Consider the following 19,181-nt stretch of genomic DNA (forward strand, 5'->3'; position numbering starts at 1 on the left):
TCAAAGTGACTAGGGAGGTGAATTTCACAGTCTGTCTCCCTTCTTGGTCAAGCATGGTATTGTTCATCGGTTGAACTGTCCATATACCTCTGAACAAAACGGTGTAGTTGAACGAAAGCACCGTCATGTTGTCAAGTTTGCCCTTGTCTTACTTGCTCAAGCTGCTATGCCAATTGAATATTGGTCTTATGCAGTTGTATCTACATTTTATTTGATTAATAGGTTACCTACCAAGGTTCTTCAAGGAATTTCACCTTTTGAAAAAGCTCATGCAAAGAAAGCCAGATTATAACATGATGAAAGTATTTGGTTGTCAATGTTTTCCTCACCTAAGAACTTTTCAGAATCATAAACTTGCATTTCGATCTCAAGCATGTGTGTTTCTGGGTGTTAGTCCAAAACATAAGGGCTATCAATGCTTGGCTCCAGATGGTCGAGTATATATTTCTCGTCATGTGGTTTTTAATGAGTATGTGTTTTCCTTCTCAGGTGCTGTCAATAGTGATGAGTGTGTTTCGAATGTGTCTTCTACTATGTCACCATCTCTAAGTATAGTGGCTAACCCCAAGCAGCCTTTGTTCTAGTCCACGTGCAAACTAGTGCATGAATCTATATCGAACGTTATGAGAAATGATGTTGAGGTATCGGTGCCCTTGAAGTCCTCGAGTAATGTTGCATCTCGTGCTTCTCAGCAGTATGAGAATTCATCTCAGTCTGAAAATGGTGATTCTGGCATGGTTCATAATCAGGATAATATGGTCATTACTGAGTTGAATTCAGCACCTGAAGTTATTGTGCCTGCTTCTGATATTGTGTCTACTGCTCCTCAGTATATTCATCACATGATGATTCGTAGTCGATGTGGTGTGTTCAAACCAAAAGCATATGCTGTTACATGCACAGATGATGTTCCTGATTCAATTCATGATGAATTTCAGATGGCACACTGGAAACAGGAAGCTCAAGATGAATATGATGCGTTGTTGAAAAATGACACTTGGACCCTAGTTAGTCTACCTAAAGATCGAACTGCAGTTGGGTGCAAATGGTTGTTCAAGGTGAAACGTAATCCAGATGGTTCTGTGCAGCGATATAAGGCGCGTTTAGTTGCAAAAGGGTTCTCACAAATACCTGGATAAGACTTCAAAGAGACATTCAACATTGTTGTTCGGTTTTCAATATTTAATATGATTCTTGATATTGTTGTCTATAACGACTGGGCCCTTAGACATGTAGACATAAATAATGCCTTCCTCAATGGGGACATGCTCGAGGATGTTTACATGCATCAACATCCAAGATTTGAAAAGGTGGATGAGCATGGGAAACCACTGGTGTGTAAACTTCAGAAGGCTTTATATGGGCTTTGACAAGCACCCAGGAATTGGCATGTGAAATTAAAAGAAAATCTGTTGCAAATGGATTTTGTTGTTTCTCGTGCTGATCCCTCTTTGTTTCACAAGCACTCAACTCATGGATTCATCTACATACTGGTGTATGTTGATGACATTGTTATTACATGACATTCTCTCTCTGATGTGGAAGAAGTTGTGTTCATGCTCAAGAACAGATTCACATTGAAAGATCTGGGGGGGTTAAGATATTTTTTGGGTATTGAGGTAAAACGTTCTAATAATGCTATTATCTTGAGTCAAAAGAAATTTGTTAAGGAGCTTTTGGAAAGAACTGGTATTAAGAATGTTATTGGCTGCATTACACCAATGGTCATGTCTTCTAAGCTCTCACATGAGGAGGGTGCACTAATTCAAAATGCAACTAAATACCGCAATATTATTGGCTCACTGCTTTATGTTTGTCACACAAGGCCTGACATCTCCTTCAGTGTTGGACAAGTTGCACAGTTCATGAACTCTCCTAGAGAATCTCATTTTATAGTTGTTAAACGAATCCTTAGGTATTTGGCTGCTACTTTGGATTTTGGTCTGGTTTTTTCTTCATCTGCAACTAGTTTGGATGTGGTTGCCTTTGATGATGCTAACTGGGGCTCCAGTGTTGATGATCGTTGATCCATCTCGGGGTATGGAGTGTTTTTAGGGTCGTGTTTAATTACATGGTCATCAAAGAAACAAAGAACAATCTCACGATCCACTATGGAAGTTGAGTACAAGAGTGTTGCAGATGCCACTACAGATATAACCTGGGTGACTGCACTGTTGAATGATCTTGGTGTTCAGCAAAGTTGTACACCCATTATCTGGTGTGATAACACCATTACAGTGGCCATAAGTGCCAACCCTGTGTATCATGCATTTGAAGATTTTAGAGCTAAAATTTGTGTACAACAATGTTAAGCAACAAAAGGGAAAGAAGCAGAGAGAATATTCGAAGTAGTCATTTATGACATGTGGAGCTTATGTATCTTGGACGGTTGTTGGTGTGAAAAAGGTGTCGAGCTATTACTAGCCATTGCTGAGCTGTTGAGGAAGCTGTTATAGTTTGTTAAGGTTAACATCATTTGTTAGAACAAGCTTCATGCACACTGATTGTATATAAGCATGACTTACCTGTGTAGTTGAATGAGATCAATACATCAATAATATACTGCATTCTTAAATAGAGAAATCTAATATAAACTAACACCTTCGCATTTATATAATCAATCAACAATTTGGAGACAAAAACTGAACTTAACCATGGCAAACAAGATTACAACAAAAATCTGCAAATTCTCAAGTCCAGGATAATCATGAATGAAAATGGTATTACGAACATGACAATAAATGACTTCTCAGATCCAAAGTAGTCAGAAAATGAATTAACAAATATAACAAACAAAAAACAAAACCAAGAATTATAAGTAGAAGTGTAAATAAAACGAAACAAATCATAAATTATTCGAGATCGATTCGATTAAAACTCGATAAATACTCGACTCGAATAAACTCTACTCAAGAGTTTTTAAAGAGCCGAAACAATCTATTTGATACTCGACTCGAAAAGTTTGTGAGCAACTACAAAATATAATATATTAATAATATTAACATTTATGTGTTGATTTTTTTTAAAAAAATTACAATATAAGATTTCATATATTTAAAATTCAATTTTAAGTTTGAGTTTCAAATTTCGATCAAATTAAGTTTAAGATTTTTTTTCGTTTCGAGCTTTTACGAGCTTCAATTCATTATTTCGAGTTCAAGTCAAACTTTAAAATTTTAGGCTCGCAAGTTTTCAAGTCGGTCGAGCTCCATTTCAAAATTTTCAAGTCGAGCTCCCTTTAGAGTTTTCGAGTCGAGCTCAGCAATATTTAAGTTCGACTAGACTCATTTATAGCCCTACCTATAAGGTCAAACAAAATCTCGGAAACGAATTAACAAATAGGCATACAGAGACGCAGATCCGTATTTCAACATCTAATTAACCGTGTAAGACCAAAATAATCGTACTGATCACAAACGCTGCGGACATCTGATGATTTTATGTACAGTCTAACAACAACATTCCATACTTAATATCTCATCATACCGTTTGTTCCTTCAAGGATAGGGCTGGAGTCATGAGTATTGACTCTTGATAACCCCCTCTCATGCTGTGAATCCCCATATCCGCCCTCCAGGTCCGATTGTTGTACATTGGCGTTGGATGGATTCACATTTTGACACTCTGCCAACATCTGGAAATACGCATGAGGTCCCCAGCCTGCAGTGTCCGTTACGACGAAATACCAAAACAAAGTCAAACACGTATTCATACGTATGTGTGTCTATCACTCCAATAACCTTCTGAATACACAAAAAAAACATATATATGAAATAACAGAGATCGTATTCCAGACACAAGTAACATAGTTACAAGAAGCCAAAAGAAACATATATGAGAATGGGGAAGGAGCATACCATCTACTTCATACGGCGCTGGAAAGAATTGCAAGTAACAAAATGATGAAATTGTTATCCCTGTAAAAAGAGGTAACAGAACAAAACGAAAAGGACCGGAAGACGTAAGGAACACAAAAGAGAAAATTGATAAGAAAAATGACACGAAAGACGCCAAAACAAAGGGAAAAGTACTTGTAACAAGACGAAGAATATAAAGAGAGATTAAAAAGAAAAAAAATGAAGTGCACGTGAGAAAAACCTAGAAGCCCCCCAGCAAAAACATCTTGCCAGTGATGCCAATAGTCATCGACTCGAGAAATTCCCACTAAAGCAGCAATAAGTAACGGTAAGAAGACGATGCATAGCTTGGCCACATGTCCCCTGTGATCAAATACCCGGATTTTTCCAGACAAGTATAACGCAAGAAATCCAAGACCTGCAAAGGACCCTACATGTTCAAGAAAAAAGTTGCCCTAAAGTCATTTTCTAGATAAAATAAATGCATGCATAAAATACTATGACAGAGTTCATATTTAAACCAGAAGGCTAGTATGTACAGTTGTACACCAAGAATAAAGTAGCAGATAGCAATAATAAAAAAGGCGGCGGTTAAAACAAGAAAAATAACAAAAAAATGCCATGTAATAGCATTGAAAACCTTATGTTATGTCCATTCCAATACATGTTAAGATATGGTCTCCAAGGATCCTTCAAATACATGGCAAAGTTACAAAAAAATCTAACATACCCATGTCAGATACATTCTCGTATGATCATATCTATGTTAATAAGGATGCTGTTATGGATGTGCGGGTCTACAAGAGAAGATTGAAACTAATTCCATTAATGAAAATGACGAAAGCATACCAAATGAAAATGAAATGATGAAGACAGATTTGTGCTGGTAAAATATTCAGGGGAAATCCAGTTAGTGCTTGTACAAAGTGTGACCATGATGAAAATTCAATGAAGCTGGAAATAATTAGATTGCTTACACGAAGTGTGACCACTGGGGAAACTTTTGTGACCTTCCCTGATGACTCTCTTTAATCCAGTACACATAACATCCTTTGTCACAGGGTCAAAAATCTGCATCAATGATGCAACGATTGCATGTTGACAAACTATTGGACTGATTGAGACTTGATCATGAAAACTTAAATTAAAAAAATCACAAAATAGGAGGCTAACCCCTTTTCCATCAGGAAAACAACGCCAGAAGAAGTCTGGACGAGGTCGACCAACAGCATCTTTAATAGCATCAGTTATAACACCAGTGATAAGCACAGAAAACAGAAGTCCTGAATATACAATCAGGCACCAACTGTTACTAAATGCAAGTACATTCAAACAAAAGATGATGAACATTCAGAATCTCAAGGGGAAAAGTAATTTTACCCAGTATGGCGTGGTGCAGATCATAAACATCCCTTCTGATGAAATAGTATACAAGAATGACAATAAACGGCAGCATTATTGCAAGCATCTGTTATAAGGAAGAACATAATCATCATACTTAAGAATTGTCATTGACTGAATCTGAACAAATTCTTTTGCAGAAAGTAATTCTAGCATTACAGTATATCTCAAAGCTATTATAACATACAGGAACGGCCCAAAAGGGAACAGTATTGTCTTTCAGTGGGTATCTCAGATCACTCATCATATCCTCTCCAACAAACCGGTGAAATGGTTCTATAACATTTAAAATGACCTCTATCACAATGAGAAGCATAAGAATGAGCCAATCATGCATGTGAGTCCTTGCAACTTTCACCCCATGGGACTTAACAGTGTGAGCACCCAACTGGATCTCTGGCATCCTCACTGATTTTAAAACAAACGAAGAAGGTTAATACATGACAATAAAAACGAAATTGATATGCTATGACAGAAGAAAAAGGATAATACAGGAATACAGTATAGACTACAAATACTAAGACAGCAAAAAAGAAAACAAGATCATGGCCATGACCATGATCATGACCAGTTACAGTAATAGGCTAATAGGACAACAAAAACCAGCAACAACAATGAAATAAAATGCTAATTAGGCAGGATGTAAAGGTGAAATAACATAGGAATAAATAAAAAATCTAATAATAAGAAATTGACGCATTCAAACATTGTAGAACAAAATTCATAATTAATAGTACGAAGAGGGTTTATATAAAAAAATAAGTGTAAAACAAAACAAACTTATGTAAACCAACGGAGAACAGAGCCACATAAATAAAACAAAGCTTTGTTCTGCTTCTTCATATGCTTCACTCACTAACTGTAAGATGAATTTTCTAGTCCAAAATGATAATTCAGTTTCAGGATGAAACTAATCACCAGGAACCCAACCTAGACAGCTAATTGATCACTACAACTTTACTCCTGTCCATATTGTTCAAGGACCTCAAGCCACTTTTGAATTGCAGTTGAAAAGAGAAATCAAATGTTCGACTAAAGTCATTCTTGTCTCGATACAAATAGAACTAAATCCTGCATACAAACACAAAAGAAATATATTGCTCCAACTCATCATTTCTTTTGAAGTATTGTATTCATCACCCATATCCAACACAGCTGGATATGGGTATGGGATAAACTTAAAGAGGAGTAATTGATGATACCTATGTTAGACAAATACTAACATAGCCACAAATGCAAAGGCAACGTTTATCTAAATGCAAAATGTCAAAAAGGCCCTTAACGTTTGACCAAATAGGCATTTTAACCCTTATTTGTCTTAGCATTTTGGCCCTTACCATTTCATTTTAGGTTAAAAAGGCCCTTCTATGAATAAAAATTGTAATAAAGGGCCCTCTTTGCCCCCAAAATAAAACGTTGGGCCAAAATGCTACCAAAAAAATATGTGCCGAAATGACTATTTTGGTTAAAGGTTAGGGGTTAATTTTGGCATTATGCTTATCTAAATATAAAAGTAGTTTCCGCTTCAAGTGAATCAAGGAAATGAAAAGGAAAACAGCAATTGATGTTGTTCAGCACAGTTCAATGTTGGTTACTTTGCTTCAACAAAGGGCACTTCGCATCAGGCATTTCTACAAATCGGAGTTCCTCACAAGAAAGAAGCTTCACAAATCCAAAGCACAGCTAATTGGAGTCAACACCATTATCCAACAATTGCAATGTTGACTCTACAACAATAAGCATGCCTTTCTCAGCTGTTGAAAATATAAATCAAAGCTATATCGACTTCATCTAAAACCTTTCCTTGTCAATAGAAATGCAAATCGATTAGCCAAATGAAGCTTGTGCAGAAACGATCATAAAAAATTGAATAAAATCTGTACATCCAATTCCAGAACGAACATCAACAGAATCATTTCTTTAAAACTAATGGATTAAACAAAATTTCTGAGGAAAAAGAAAAAGAAACATAAACAGAAATTTTGTGCTAGCAGTTTTCATATATTCTCCTTTTTTTTCACTCCAAAAGACTAGGAAGGAAAAAATCCAAAACAAAGAATCACATAAAACAAACAAACACACACTCGCACAAAACTGTCATCGATCCAGAGAAGTAAAACAAGCAAAACTCTGTTTCGAGTTTTACCATCGTCTTTTCCTTTATTTGCCTTCGATTCCACAGCAACCAAAAAACTCAAAAAGAAAAGAAAAGTAAAAGGTTAGTTGATCTAACAGAAACAGAGAGATAATATGAACCAACCCGTAAGAAAATTTTGAACTTCTTCTTCAGAGAATAAGATCCGATCGAAGGAACGAACGGAGTTACAGTCGACAGCGAACTAAAAAACGTGTTAAGCTTCTCTAATTCGATCTCTCTTTATATCGTCGTTCCATTGCTTTCTGGAAGCTTTAAATTTTAAATCTTGCTGAAAATTTATGGCATGCTGGAAAAAATCATTTTCTTTTTTCTTTTTCTAGAAAGAATAAAAAGGAAAAATTCAAAATCGTGTCCAACTCGAGGTGGAACTGATGGGGACGGACGGACCGGCTCTTTTTTTATTATTTTGATCAATGCAGTGAAGTTTTTTTTGGTAAATCTCAAATGATTGTCGTACCGTAGACTATAAATTAATATTTAACTTAGAATTAGTTAAATTTTTAATGAAAAATGACGAGTTTAAAATATAATAAAAAGTCAGACGATTATTTTGTAATTTTTAATAGTCGATATACTTAACAAAACAACATCTTATATTTAAGAACCATTTTATAACTTTTAATAGTTGAGGGACTCAATAAAATAATATCATATAATTCAGGCCCCATTTGTGCACAATACCCTAAATTTTAACTAATTACAAATTTAAGGATAAATTACATCATTGACCACCTAACTATTTCTTTTTTTTCATTTTAACCACCATTTTTGAAATTTTGTTAATCAGTTAACCCAACCATTTAAATTTATTTAATCAAGTCACTTATCGTTAACATTTAAGGGAAGCACTAATGCGACAGTTAAAGAAATTGGTATAATTACATATTTGATTCTCAATATTTATACATTATATTATTGAGCATATAATTCTAGAAGGATGCCACCTAGCTATGATACCATGTTGTATTTTAACAATACTCCAAGGATAATAACTAGAAAGTAAAGAAGTGATTCATATATTTCTTCCATAGTTTTGAATAGTTACCTCATACATATTTATAGTAAAAAGGCAAGTCTAGTGTGGAAAGGATCAGCTATGTTCTAGATAATCATTTTCCTAACTAACATAACAATAAATTTCCTTCCTAGCATCCTTTTAGGACGGTATGTTCAACATCTACTAATTTGGTCATAATTTTTACTTAATTTAATAAATTTAATCGAATTAGGTGGTAACATGTGTAATCGTCTTATTTAATACAAAATGTTATAAAGTTATGATATGCAGCTGCGTTGAATTGAACTAAAAATTTAGAGTTCCCTTAGGGAGCACAGCTAAACCACTAGCCTAAGTCCCTCACTTGATAATGGTTTACAACATTTTATATATTTTGTTTTCAGCTGAAGACCATCTGATGTAAGGGAAAGAAGCAGCGAGAGAGGATCAAACTTAAGTCTTCAAAGGTGTTTGGGTGTATACTTACCACTGAACACTCACATTTGGTTTATGTCTTACCACTGAACAAACACTAATATTATACCTCAGAACGTTGAATCCAAAATAAATATAAATTTTAAAAAACTTCACTATAAGATCAAATTGAATCAAACCCTGTGGATATTGATCGTATATCCATTTCTATTTTTTAAGTCATTAAAAAAAACCTTTTCATTAAGAGAAAGCTAGACACATTTCCACTAATTAAAGAATTCGTTAAGATTCTCAAGAGAAATGGTTATTTGTAAGAACCGTCTTTCGGTTGAGTCCCGAATTGGACTTCGACTTAGATTAAATGAATTGGAGTCGCAACCGATCATTTAAAACTAATTTAGGTAGGTCGGACACCATCTTACCTGATCTGCGTTGTACCAGAAACGTGTCGGGTTCGGAAGTCGGTTACGGTCAAGGAATGATTAACACCCTTGAACCGCCCTTTCGCTACCAATTAATTCATCGGTTGTCTTAATCGCGAAAATCAAAATTTAAATTGAAATTTAAAAATTCAATTCGAATTAATTATCTTTGATCGATTGAAAGTATCTCTAAAAAGTCAAAAGTGTTAGATTATAAATAAACATAAGAAAAAAATAATAAAAAATATTAATATAATAATATTAATAAAAAATGAAAAAATATATATATATATATAACAATCTAAAAAGAAATAAAAATATTAAAATTAGGAGAAAATGAAAAATATATATAAAGTAAATAAATAAAAAATGAAATAAAAAGAATAAGTCAAGAGTTGTTACATCTCCCATGTTTTGCGTGTAGAGAAACTGAATTTGCAATGAAAATATTCTCACTCCTCGTGCTTTTAGATACTGGCTTTGGATCATTCACGCTTATTTTTTGTCCTTTTTTTCTCTCAGTTTTTCCAAATCGTTGCCCCTTCCTCTGATTTTGGTTCCACGTTTTTCTCTGTGTCCTTTCCTCTTGATGCACGAGTCTATTTATAGTCTAAAGAAACCTATTTATAGCTCAGATTTAGAGTCTTACTTGGACTCAAAATGATTCAGTTTTAGTGTTTCAATAAGACTCAAATACATTGGTTTTAGTGTTTCAATAAGACTCAAGTACGTTGGTTTATTTTCTGAATCTCACTAAATCGAGGTTATTGAGTGCGGGGCCTGCAAAAATAATAAAATAAAGATATATTATTATTATTAATAATAATAATAAATAAATATATATATAATATAATAAAATATTTTTGTAGACCCGGACAAAAAACGGGTGTCTACAGCTGCCCCTCTTTGCACATTTTTGTGTTAATAAGAATAGGGCAAAGATGAAAAAGACAACCAGTTTTTGTTTGGTTCTCTTTGATTTGAGACTTGATAGTATTTGTTGTGACACTAAGTCTATCCATTGGGCACGATATCCTTCTTCTTGAAGTTGAAATCGTGGGGAATCGGAAAGTGACTCTTTGTTGCCAACCTTGGTCGACCTTGGTCTTCTTCTCGATTTAGAGAACTGTGTGTAAAAATTTGACCGGAAAGTAGTTCCTTGCTGATGCAACGCGGTTAATACGCCCTCGAGCTGAATGGAATCGAACTCGAAGGTCTTTGGCAGATAGCCCCTCTTGCCTTGAGTTATGCTGCAAATGATGGTGCCTTTGAGCTGAGTGGAGTCAAACTAGAAATGTCTTTGTTAACAGATAACCCTTATAACCTTGAGTTATGCCATAAATGATGTGCCCTCGAAGATGAGTGTAATCAAACTCGAGGGTCTTTGGCAGATAGCCCTTCTTGACTTAAGCTATGCTGCAAATGATGTGCCTTGGAGCTGAGCGTAGTCAAACTCGAAGGTCTTTGGTTGGAAGATAACCCTTCTAAACTTAAGTTATGCTGCAAATGATATGCCTTGGAGCTGAGCGTAGCCGAACTCGAAGGTCTTTTGGTCACAAATAACCCTTCTAGCCTTGAGTTATGTTGTAAATGATGTGCCCTCGAAGCTGAGTGTAATCGAACTCGAGGGTCTTCGGTTGGCAGATAACCCTTCTTGACTTAAGTTATGCTGCAAATGATGTTCCTTGGAGCTGAGCGTAGTCGAACTCGAAGGCCTTTGGTGGGCACGATTCCCTTCGTCGTGAAGTTGAAACCGTGGATGGCCCCTTCGTTGTGAAGTTGAGCCTCGAATTGGATATCCTTCTACGTGAAGTTGAAATCCAAATATTTGTGTTGTTTCGAGGCCAATATCCTTCGCCGTGAAGTTGAAATTGACTCTAAAACTGGAAAGTTATTTGTTGACAGCCATCCGCCCCTTCGTTATTAAGTTGAGCTTGTGTTGTCTCGAGTCCAATATCCTTCGCTGTGAAGTTGAAATTGACTCTGAATGAAACTGAAAAGTTATTTGTTGACAGTCAGTCGCCCCTTCGTTGTGAAGTTGAGCTTATGTTGTCTCGAGTCCAATATTCTTCGTTGTGAAGTTGAAATTGACTCTGAATGAAACTGAAAAGTTATTTGTTGACAGTAGTCGCCCCTTCGCTGTGAAGTTGAGCTTGTGTTGTCTCGAGTCTAGTATCATTCGATGTGAAATTAAAATTGACTATAAATTAAACTGAAAAGTTGTTTGTTGACAGGCAGCCGCCCCTTCGCTGTGAAGTTGAGCTTGTGTTGTCTCGAGTCCAATATCCTTCGCTGTGAAGTTGAAATTGACTCTGAATGAAACTGAAAAGTTGTTTGTTGACAGTCAATCGCCCCTTCGTTGTGAAGTTGAGCTTGTGTTGTCTCGAGTCCAATATCCTTCGTTGTGAAGTTGAAATTGACTCTGAATAAAACTGAAAAGTTATTTGTTGACCGTCAGTCGCCCCTTCGCTGTGAAGTTGAGCAACCACCATCAATTTCCGAATGCACTTTTTGAATCGATTATCTTTCATCTTGAAGTTGAAATTTGACTCTAAAAACTGTAAAAAAAAATATGTGCTAAAAATGATAAATGTGATGCCCTTAAGTATGCCTAAGATGCATGCAACAGGAATGAGTTATGTTTTATCTCTTGGATTGGAGTCCCGTGTTTTGTCTGCCAATCTGGTCCTTGGAATCGATCGTGCCCCATTTACTTCTCGAGCTTTGGTTTTACAGACCTTTCATATTTGAGACTGTCCTGTTTGGAAATGTTTTTTCCCTTTTCTTGTTTTAGGAGGGAAAGGGATAAAACTGCTGTAAAATATTGCTCCTTAATTGAATCAAATTATAAACATGAGTTCAAAGTATATCAAAGGAATCAATAGCTCTTTTAATGCTTTCAGAGTTATATCTCTTTGACAAATGTTCAAATAGATGAGTTGACTTTAGGTTAACCTAAGGTTTCATCCATGAAAAGGTCATTTTTTCGGTTATTGCAACATGATTTTCTTTGGCTTGGCATTTTAATTGGACGCGGACAAAATGACGCAACTAGCATAATCAATTACTAAACCTTATATTTCAGTTCTCTGAAATCTTCCATTTGTTCAAGTTTTGTAAGCTCCTCTAACAAAGGTAGTCCAAAAATATCGGTCTAAAAAAATTCTTGAGTGCTCGTGTGTATTTGACTATAACAGGTGTTCCTTAATTCCATTAGTCCATTTTTACCGAAACTCCTTATTTAAATAAATTTAATTCGCTATTTTCTGGCTAGCTGAATCCATAAAGCCGGGGCGTTTAACCAATTTCTCTAGAGGGACAACTTAACATTATAATCAGTTTTATCAAGTTAACTGAAGGGTTCATCTCATCACAGAGTCTTCGGCCAGACAATAGCAGTGGAGCAAACACCGAATTGCCAAGTATTCGAGCAATGTCATGATTTGAACGTAATCTACTCATAAGGCCAGGGCATTCAAGTTTCCTCTATAACCAATTGACTTAGTGGAATAGCTCAGCTTTACGGATTTAATTTCTTAATATTGTCAAGAAGAACCTGTTATAGTCTAGGTGTTGTTGAAAGTAAAAATTTCATCTTTAGAATTCAATTTTCAAGCAACCGACCTAAACTAGATTCACTTACTTGACTATTTCATCTGTAAAGATAATGATCATCATTGAACGTATTAAACAAAAAGTATAGTAATTGTCATATGCAAATGATGCCCCATGTTGTACGCACTTTATGAAAGGAAAATGTTACATTGGTTAATTGCAAGAGCATGGTATGGTGTTTGAGTGTATATTCTAGGTAAGGTCAAAGTCCTTTTTTTAAATCATGTTACTTTGTCAAAGATCTGTAACTTTTAACCATTTACATATTTTCTTAATTCAGTTGATATTTAAAGAATTGCAAGTTTGCAAATTTGATTCATTGCTCGTCGTCTTTAAAGTAACAAAAATTTATTTAAAGGTTCAAAAAGAAAAGTTCAAAAACAAGTTACACCCAAAATATGAGAAAGTTCAAAAATGAATTCAAATAGTATGCCGCAAATGATGAAATGAAATGATCTTCTTCCTTATTTGGATGCCCCCGAGTTGTTGAAGTCGATCCAATTCTTGTTACATATCTTCTACACAATTCTCTTGAATGCGTAGCAGTTCTCATTTGTGTGCCCCGGGACACTGTCGTGATATTCGTAATAGGCATTCTCATCATACCATTTGGAGTATAGGGGCTTCATGGGTTCCACCAGATATGGTGACACTACGTTTGCGTCAAACAACTGTTGTTAAAGGTCCTTATATGTCATAGGATCGAAATGTTCTCATTTTTTATGAGACATGTAAATATAATAAAAAAGAGAAAAGTAATGCGAAACATGCAGGAATGCATGATGCATGCAATGTTCGAGGCATTGATCCAAAAAATGTGTCTGTTAGTAGAAATAATCCTTATTGGGGACAAAAGTGTTTATCTTTTAAGAGATAAAAATATCCTGATAGCTTCCGACATGTTGACTAGTCTTCTGTCTTCGTCTGTCACGGGTTGAATAACCTGTCGAATCGCTCTGGCTCCTTTGGATGAACCGTGCAAATGTTGAGTTGCTTTTTGTATTGGCCCAAGAAGTCTTAAATGAGTGCATTTCTGACATTTATCTTTTGTTGAACATGTTCCCAACAAATACATCATTGGAGCCCTCAATTGATAGGAACTATGTGAAGTTCATTTGTCTGTTTCTTGAATTCGTCAGTAAGGATCTCCAATTTCAGCTATCGTTTTGACATTGTTGTCTTTGAAGGGACTCCCAAGACCAGTAACTTTCATCTTTCCCCTGCAACCTCTGCCAGTCATTTCTTCAAAGATAGACTTTCATTGCGCTTGATGTAGACCCGGTTCATTCTGAGTCCTTTATAATGCAGCAGAGTGATACACTCTTCAATTGTGGGCACCACGTCTTCTGGATTGAATGTGATGCATAGTCGCCTTGTAGACTGTCCTTTTCATTTTCATCTCTTGTATTTCTACCCCTTTGTCCATTAATGTAGATTATTCATGTCTAACAAATACATTTTTGGTGGATCAACACCTTTTTTAAATGATGCAAGTGATGAAAATAAAATAAAATAAAAATGAAAAGAGTTAGTGAGGTGAAAATAATAAAAAATAATCATGAAAAATAAAAGTCCTACCCCACATGATGTTTACCCCACATGCTTTAATTCCTACCCGGACATGATCTTTATCCCGCATGCTAATTTCAAACAAATCCTAACCGCATATTTGTCTAGTTCGCAAGCTTTGAACAGAAAGTAAGGCAGTAAACAAAGCAGTCTAGGGTTTGGAATGAGGTTTTGGGGTGGGCTCTAATTCCATGTACTCTCCCAGTTTATATTCTAAAAAAGGTACTCGAGTTCTCCTTACTGGTGCCCCCTTGGGCTTGCCAGACCCTTAGTCCTAAGCCCATCACAAGCTTATGTGGACTAAGTTAAACTCGAGATGATACATTCCCTTATGCCCATACGGAGAATAAATTCGTACGAAGGCATAAGGTATATGAATCCCGAAGGTTACTTGCTAGGCCCATGCGGAGAATAAATTCCCACGAAGGCGTTGCTTTCGCCCCCACTTAAAAGGGTTCGGAGCTCGGGTATAAAGCTAGAGATGACAATTTTGAAAAATATATGAAATCATTAAAAAACGTTAGTACAACTATTTATTTGAAAAAATAATCAAAGATAAATAATAAGAATCGAATAAATAAATTAAAATTTAAACTTGTAATTTTTGCTAAAAAAGAAAAACGGAAATTAATTTCGGCCTGACTCACTTATTTGTCCCCAGCGGAGTCGCCAAGCTGTCAGAACAGTCTTTCGGTTGGGCCCCGAATTGGGCTTCGACTTGGATTAAATGAATTGGAGTCGCCACCGACCATTTAAAACGAATTTAAGTAGGTCGGACACTATCTTACCTGATCTACGTTGTATCAGAAACGTGTCGGGTTCGGGAGTCGGTTACGGTCAAGGAAGGATTAGCACCCTTGAACCGCCCTTCGGTACCAATTAATTCATCGGTTGTCTTAATCGCGAAAATCAAAATTTAAATTGAAATTTAAAAATTCAATTCGAATTAATTATCTTTGATCGATTGAAAGTATCCCTAAAAAGTCAAAAATGTTAGATTATAAAAATGAAAATAAACATGAGAAAAGAATAATAAAAAATATTAATATAATAATATTAATAAAAAATGAATAAATAAATAAATATATATATATAACAATGTAAAAAGAAATAAAAATATTAAAATTAGGAGAAAATGAAAAATATATATAAAGTAAATAAATAAAAAATGAAATAAAAATAATAAGTCAAAAGTTGTTACATCTCCCATGTTTTGCGTGTAGAGAAACTGGATTTGCAATGAAAATGCTCTGCCACTCCTCGTGTTTTTAGATACTGGCTTTGGATTTTCCACGCTTATTTTTTGTCCTTTTCTTTCCTCGGTTTTTCCAAATCGTTGCCCCTTCCTTTGATTTTGGTTCTACGTTTTTCTATGTGTCCTTTCCTCTTGATGCATGAGTCTATTTATAGTCTAAAGAAACCTATTTTTAGCTCATATTTAGAGTCCTACTTGGACTCAAAATGCTTCGGTTTTAATGTTTCAATATGACTCAAATACGTTGGTTTTAGTGTTTCAACAGGACTCAAATACGTTGGTTTATTTTCTAAATCTCGCTAAATCAATGTTGTTGAGTGCGGGGCCTGCAAAAATAATAAAATAAAGATATAATAATAATAATAATAATGAATAAATAAATAAATAAATATATATAATATAATAAAATATTTTTATAGACTCGGACAAAAACATGTGTCTACACTATTCTTTTCTCTTTTGCTTTCATTCTTTTTGTTGATCATTGTTTTCATTCTTTTATAATTAGAAAGTGACAAGGTTATGTAAATGATGTGATTTAATCATTAAGATGTTTAATATTAATATTCAATTTATTTTTCTAATGAGATTTTTATTCTTTAAATATTTATTCTTTTTACAAATCAAGCGATTTTAGTGTTTCAAGATATAATTGTTATTTTTAGAGGTTTTAAGTTCGAGTAATAATGACTGCATGATATTTGAGCGTTCATTATCAAATGATTAATAGTCTTTAGTACATATACTACCACCTTAGATTAATCAAAAAAAGATACCTATATTTTGATACTCATATTATGTGGTTTCTTGAATCTTTTTCTCATCCCAGCTTGGTCATCTCATCAGTAATTTTCTTTTGATAAAGTCTTTTTTAATAAAGTCTTTTTTTACCTAACCAAATTTTCTTTTAATTTTTTTGTGATGTATTCTTCTTTCTCTTTGATTTTTGTTTAGTCTGCAGCACAAATATTAATGTTGGTTGCCAACCGTCGGAGAATGTTAGTTCTTTTTTATTTTTTTATATTATGTCTTTTATGTTTTTTCTTGAGCCTTTTTAGTTTTGAATAAGAATCTATGTCCTTGTGACATGATTTTTCTATGCTCTTATGGCATATGTTTCCTTTTCTCTTGTGGCACGATCCTTATGGTTTTCAGTATATTTTTTCGCATACATTTGCGGTCGTTTTGGTTATCACACAAAAATCATCACGACATTTATTTTCTAATTGATTAGTCGGTGGTCACATATAGTCATATCCTCTATTTTGGTTAAAGGTTGTTTGTCGTTGTAATCATAATTGTGTAGCAAAGCAGTCTGCCAGATTATTTGGTTTGTTATTTACTCCTTTATCACTTTGTTAAGCGTCTCATTTGACAGAGACAAGAAGTTTGTATGAAGGTTGTTGGGTTTTGATGTTGGTCATCATTCTCAATGGAATGTTTTAATTTTCTTCATATTTTAGGTTTATTATTTACTTTTGTATGAGTATTTTGGTGACTATTGTCTTCAAATTTATCTCTTTACTATGATGCATTATAATTTTAATTCCTTCCATTATTTAATAAAATCAAGTTCTCATTATTCAAAAAAATAAATCATACATAAATCATTTTTTTAAACATACATAAATCTCAAAATCTATATAATAAAAAAGTATTAAAGTAAAATGAATATAATATTAAATAGAGTAAATTATGTACTTAGTGCTTAAATTATCAATTTTTATTTGGTTTAGTACCTAAACTTTTAATTTTTTCAAAATCATACCTAATATTTAGTTTTGTTTCATTTAGTACCTCGCCGTAAAAAACTTATCAGCACTGCTTTTTATGGATAAATTACATCATTTATCACTCAATTATCTTCTCACTCCTATTTTGGTACTAGAGTTTAAAAAATTTCAATTGAACTTCTCAACTTCTCAACTTTCTCCTATTTTAATCACTCTATTTTATTTTATTAATAATTTTTGTGACATAATATTCTTATTATTATTTTATTAATGATGCAATTTACCCATAAAAAAATGTCATGTGCAAATCGCCCGTTAAGTTTTTAACGACAAGGTACTAAAAGAAACAAAAATTAAACATTAGGTATGATTTTGAAAAAATTTAAAAGTTTAGGTACTAAAATGAATCAAATTGATAGTTTAAGTATTAAATACATAATTTGCCCTATTAAATACTCATGACAATTGACACTTATAGAATAAAATATAGGCTTAATTAGAAAATAAGTGTCCAAACTATACTGCTTTTACTCAAATATGTGCCTAGTTTTTTTCGATTCATCCAGGTGCCTAAACGTTACAAATGTTACTCCTTTTAGGTATTCGGGCCGTAACAGATGTTAAATTCTACCATTAAATGACACGTGCCGCATTCAGGTAATTTTTAAATTTTTATTTAAAATAAATAAACTTAAAATTAGATTTTTTTTAAAAAAATCCAAAACTTTTGAAAATCTATAAAAAAACTTTGAAAACATCCCTAAATCTAATCACTATACCCACACCATCGCCACCTTTTACCGCTCATTGTTGTCGTCGGCTGATCCTACCCCAATTGCTCCTCCACTTGACGACCACCCACGCTACGAACAGCTATCGATGGCGTTATTTAAATTGATCGATGGTGCGACATTTGGAAAAATAATCGCGATATTTGCACGATTCGACAACGCAAGCGACAACAAGGACGATGTCAGTCGAAAAGGGAGACGACATCAACAGCATCAGCGACATTGATCATGATTAGGATTTGGGGGTTTGAGGGTTAGAGTTAGGATTTAGGGTTGATTTTAGGGATTTGATTTTTTTTTTATAATTTTAGAAAAAAATAGAGTTTTTTTTTAAAAATATAATATTATTTTTAAGTTTTTAAAATGTAAATAAAATTTTTAAAATTTTATAAAGGCAACATGTGTCCTTTAACAACAAAATTTAATGATACTTACGGCCCGAAAACCTAAAGTGGTATCGTTTATAACGTTAGGTACCTGGATGAATAAAAAAAAGTTTAGACACCTAAATAAAAAAAATGGTATAATTTAGACACTTATTTTCTAATTAAGCATAAAATATATAGAAAGAAAATGAAATTACAAAAATAGCAAATCTGAAAGCAGTGAATTAATTGGAAATTAAGAGGGGGAAACGTTGAAGGGATCGAAATTAATAATTAACAAACGCGTATAGCAGAAAGAAAGGAAACAATGCATTAATAATTCCCGAAAGAGGAAGTTGGTTACGCCCTTTTTTAAATTATTGTTTTTCAATTTCTGGAAACATGATTAAAGTGTACGCGAAGCGCAAGCCAAGAGCTTGTAGATCGGACTTTAGGATAGATTACTAGGGATCGTTTGGTTTATTAATAAAAGATATATATTTATTTTTAAAATTTATATGTTTTCTTTTATAATATTTATACAATATTTTAATACATACTAAAATATTATATATTTGCATAT

The 19,181-nt window shown here is 34.0% G+C and overlaps 1 protein-coding gene across 6 annotated transcripts; it reads right to left on the reverse strand.

Moving 5' to 3' along the window:
• Positions 1 to 3,303: 3,303 nt before the first annotated feature.
• On the reverse strand, positions 3,304 to 7,625 carry LOC120141851 (lipid phosphate phosphatase 2-like). Of its 6 annotated transcripts, none has more exons than XM_039156633.1 (9): positions 7,519 to 7,625; positions 6,854 to 6,985; positions 5,446 to 5,666; positions 5,238 to 5,325; positions 5,031 to 5,140; positions 4,835 to 4,928; positions 4,099 to 4,287; positions 3,858 to 3,917; positions 3,304 to 3,660 (listed from the first exon to the last, which is right to left on the reverse strand). In XM_039156633.1, the coding sequence occupies exons 2-9, from the start codon at positions 6,885 to 6,887 to the stop codon at positions 3,470 to 3,472; spliced, it is 987 nt and encodes a 328-aa protein (XP_039012564.1). In that variant the 5' UTR covers positions 6,888 to 6,985; positions 7,519 to 7,625; the 3' UTR covers positions 3,304 to 3,469. The 6 variants fall into 6 exon arrangements, with proteins under 6 accessions (XP_039012564.1, XP_039012558.1, XP_039012569.1 ...); XM_039156627.1 differs by lacking the exon at positions 7,519 to 7,625 and adding an exon at positions 6,991 to 7,011 and having other exon boundaries at positions 6,854 to 6,957; XM_039156638.1 differs by lacking the exon at positions 6,854 to 6,985.
• Positions 7,626 to 19,181: the final 11,556 nt, after the last annotated feature.

This window comes from Hibiscus syriacus, unplaced genomic scaffold (assembly GCF_006381635.1).
Source record: "Hibiscus syriacus cultivar Baekdansim isolate YM2019G1 unplaced genomic scaffold, ASM638163v2 tig00002237_pilon, whole genome shotgun sequence".
Lineage (NCBI taxonomy): Eukaryota > Viridiplantae > Streptophyta > Magnoliopsida > Malvales > Malvaceae > Hibiscus > Hibiscus syriacus.

Excerpts from the sequence above, each read along its gene's own strand:
- LOC120141851 (XM_039156633.1), bottom strand. The coding sequence starts at position 6,887 with ATGCCTGATGCGAAGTGCCCTTTGTTGAAGCAAA. Across the intron at positions 5,667-6,853 it reads GTGCCCTTTGTTGAAGCAAA|TGAGGATGCCAGAGATCCAG; the intron begins GTAACCAACATT and ends TTTTAAAATCAG. Across the intron at positions 3,661-3,857 it reads AGCGCCGTATGAAGTAGATG|GCTGGGGACCTCATGCGTAT; the intron begins GTATGCTCCTTC and ends CGGACACTGCAG.